This window comes from Protopterus annectens, chromosome 5.part0 (assembly GCF_019279795.1).
Source record: "Protopterus annectens isolate FY-2018-M chromosome 5.part0, PAN1.0, whole genome shotgun sequence".
In the NCBI taxonomy this organism is placed as follows: Eukaryota; Metazoa; Chordata; order Ceratodontiformes; family Protopteridae; genus Protopterus; species Protopterus annectens.
Genome location: NC_056735.1, coordinates 831,653,121 through 831,656,396, shown reverse-complemented (window position 1 = coordinate 831,656,396; position 3,276 = coordinate 831,653,121). Strand labels below are relative to the sequence as shown.

Below are 3,276 nucleotides of genomic sequence, written 5' to 3'. Positions count from 1 at the left end.
GTACTTAATGGGTGAAACATACAGAATTCACTAATGTAATGGACACCAATTTAAATCAAAGATTTAGCACATGTACGGACTAATATTTCACACAACTACAAGTAACTTTTGTGGTGAGATACATTTTGAGCTATGACATTTATTTAGGATGTAGCAGTAAATTTGATGCTGAAGACTAAATCTATGCTTACAGAGAGATAACATATAGAATTAACACATAAAGCATCCCAGCCATGAACTGAACAGAAGGAACACTGTGCCTCAACCAGCTAAAATTGTTCACATTGATTTTTTTTTTTTGTTAAGTTTCAGCAATATTTCACAAGTATTATTTGCAATGTCTGTTTATATAAGAAATGTAAGCATTCTATTAGAGCTCAAAATAGTTGCCAAATATTTCATACTATGCAGGAGAAAGTGATATTCAGGTAATGGATACTGATTAACCACTTCATTAAGTTACACTGACAGATTGCATTTACTCATTTTTCAGATCTAATACGTCAAATCACTATAAAGTCATTCATATTATCCTGCAATGTTCGATAGCAATTACAGCACAGGAGACAATTTGGGATTTCTACTGACTGGTTTCCCTGGACTTGAAAACATACAGCACTGGTTTGCTGGTCCTTTTTCCATAACGCTACTAATAGCATTTTTTGGTAACATAGCACTTCTTTTCATTATAGCTACAGAACAAAGCCTCCATGAGCCCATGTACTACTTTGTTTTCATGTTATCAGCGACAGATCTTGCTGTTGCCCTTACTATTTTGCCTAAGCTTCTAAATGTGTTATGGTTCGGCTCACAGTATTTAAGTAATAATGCCTGCATTGTGCAACTATTTTTTATTCCCTTTTTCACTGCACTGGAGTCATCTATGTTAGCAGTAATGGCTTGTGATCGTTATGTAGCAGTGTGTAATCCTCTTAGATACAAAACAATAATGGAAAACCAGTTTGCATTAAAAATTATGTGTTTTGTTTCAGTTAAGTGTCTTTGTTTGGTATTACCTTTTCCAGTGCTTGCTAAGAGTTTACCATATTGTGGAGTAAGCACCATCCAGAATGTATACTGTGATTATCTTTCAATAATCAGAGCTGCATGTGGCCAAACAGTCGTTAGTGACATCTATGGCTATATTTTTTTAGTCTTAGCAGGAGTGCCTGATGTAACTTTGATTGGGTTGTCCTATTATAAGATTTTCAGAGTTATATTAAAATTAAGTTCAAGAGAAGCTCGCCAGAAAGCATTTAATACTTGTAGTTCACATTTTTTTGTAATTTCATTATTTTATTTATGTGGACTTCTGTCAGGAATTATTAGAGATTTCAGAAGGGAATTTCCAGAATACGCCCATGTCTTGTTTTCAGTTCTAAGTTTTACAGTACCATTCACATTAAACCCTATTATATATGGCATAAAAGCAAAAGAGATCAGAAGAGTAATATTAAAAATATTAAGGAGTTATTAATGTTATGTTAACAGGAGACTGAGTAAAATTGCTTACTTATGAAACAATTTCTTCTCATCATTATTTCTTTATTTTATAAGATGCTTTTAACATGCTGAATTTTGTTCTTATACTCTTCACTTAAAAATGTAAATTTAAGCAATTGAATTTTAAGATACTGCTACTGTAAATTTATAACACACAGCACAGACTGCACTTGTGCTAATTATGCAGATACTTAGGTAACCTTAGCTAAAGAATACTTTGTGTAATTTCTGTTTGTGTGATAACTTCCACAATACAAATTTCCCATTGTGCTTGATAGTGTTGTTTATTTATTGTGTGTGTGTGTGTGTTTGCGTGTGTGTGTGTGTGTGTTTGTGTCTGTGTGTATGTGTGTGTGTGTGTGTGTGTGTGTGTGTGTGTGTGTGTGTGTGTGTGTGTGTGTGTGTGTGTGTGTATGTGCGCATTCCTTACTCTTTAAATTTAATCTGAAAAATAAATTTATGTTTAATTAAATTAATAAGACAGGAACTACAAGGAATGGTAGATTGTCATGTAGGGTGGTATTTATAGTCTGGGATTTCATAGTTTTTTTGTGGTTAACCACTATGGCTGCCACGACTTATATATGCAAATAAGCTAGTTAGAGTTTATTCACACAGACAATTTAAAGCAAAAGTATTTTGAAAAAAAAAAAAAACATGCCTATTTATGGCAAAAGTATAAAGTGCCCAATGTTAAGTGTTGAGTACTTATGAGGTATTACATGAAAGCTGTTGGATGCGGATACTTTTTATGTATTCACTTACTGTGCAGCCATGCTTAAAAGATATAAGGCAAGTGGCAGACTGTGCAGCTTTTATTATTCACATTTAAATAAAATAGAGTGGTTAAAATGTACTTTATAGGGATATTCTTATGTGGGCACCCTTTTGTTTGATTTATAAAATGGAAAGAGGGTGATAAGAAAGATTGGAAAAGGGAAGACTCAACAAATATGGAGGCACAAAAGGAATGCATCAAGGGCATTGTGATGGAAGAGTTTGGTGATGAGGGGCACTATGTCTTTTTGGTGGAATAGACCCCATATTTTTTCAAGATTTTTTATATAAGATGGCAGTATGAATAGCAAGTAGGTAAGAAGGTGCAGGAGAAAGGGTAAGGTTAGAAGAGGTGATGAGGAATGGATGCCAGCAGGAGTCCCCAGTCCATAGTTTCTGAAATGTTTCCACTGCCAGTTAGTGTTGCAGTGGAAGACCCCAGTGTAGAAGTGGGTAGGAGTCTATGGTGTCATGATGATCAACAACTGAGTCAGGGAGTCTTCAATGCACTAAATAGTGGCCTTGAATGGCTGAAGCAATCTGTCCATGACTTGCTCCAGTAGGTCATCATCCAAGTCCTGACACCTCTGTTTAATGAGGCTTTCCAGGCTGCCCACATTCCAGGATGCAGTTTCTTACTTTAAAACAGCTTTTGTTTTCATAAATGTTTATTGAAGTAAACAGAATGTACAGGAAATATTTATGCACACATGGAAGTATTGATTTGGGAAGTACTTATGTACACTTGGAAAGAAGTATATGAGAATTGCTTATGCATATGTGGGATGAAATGATATGAGAAGTGCTTATGCATACATGGGAATAAAGAGTACATTGCTATCAGGTTTTGCTGTGAATTTTATTTTGCAGTCAACTATACTAACATAAATGATCATATTTTGTGCCTGACATGCATTTCTTTGCATTTTTGTACTGAAACCAAACTTTAGAAGTACTTACTTCTTATAAAATTAAAGACGGAATACAGCAGTTATA

The 3,276-nt window shown here is 34.5% G+C and overlaps 1 protein-coding gene across 1 annotated transcript; it reads left to right on the top strand.

The window, feature by feature from the left end:
- Positions 1-538: 538 nt before the first annotated feature.
- On the top strand, positions 539-2,493 carry LOC122802232 (olfactory receptor 52E8-like). The gene is made up of 3 exons (XM_044071890.1): positions 539-1,229; positions 1,320-1,447; positions 2,416-2,493. Exons 1-3 carry the CDS (start codon positions 539-541, stop codon positions 2,491-2,493), a joined length of 897 nt encoding a protein of 298 aa, XP_043927825.1.
- Positions 2,494-3,276: the final 783 nt, after the last annotated feature.

Bases quoted from the DNA above. Each gene is read 5' to 3' on its own strand.
- LOC122802232 (XM_044071890.1), top strand. From the start codon at position 539: ATGTTCGATAGCAATTACAGCACAGGAGACAATTTGGGATTTCTACTG. The intron at 1,230-1,319 runs GTTCAAGAGAAG...GACTTCTGTCAG, and splicing joins CAGAGTTATATTAAAATTAA to GAATTATTAGAGATTTCAGA. The intron at 1,448-2,415 runs GTAATATTAAAA...TAAAATGGAAAG, and splicing joins AAGCAAAAGAGATCAGAAGA to AGGGTGATAAGAAAGATTGG.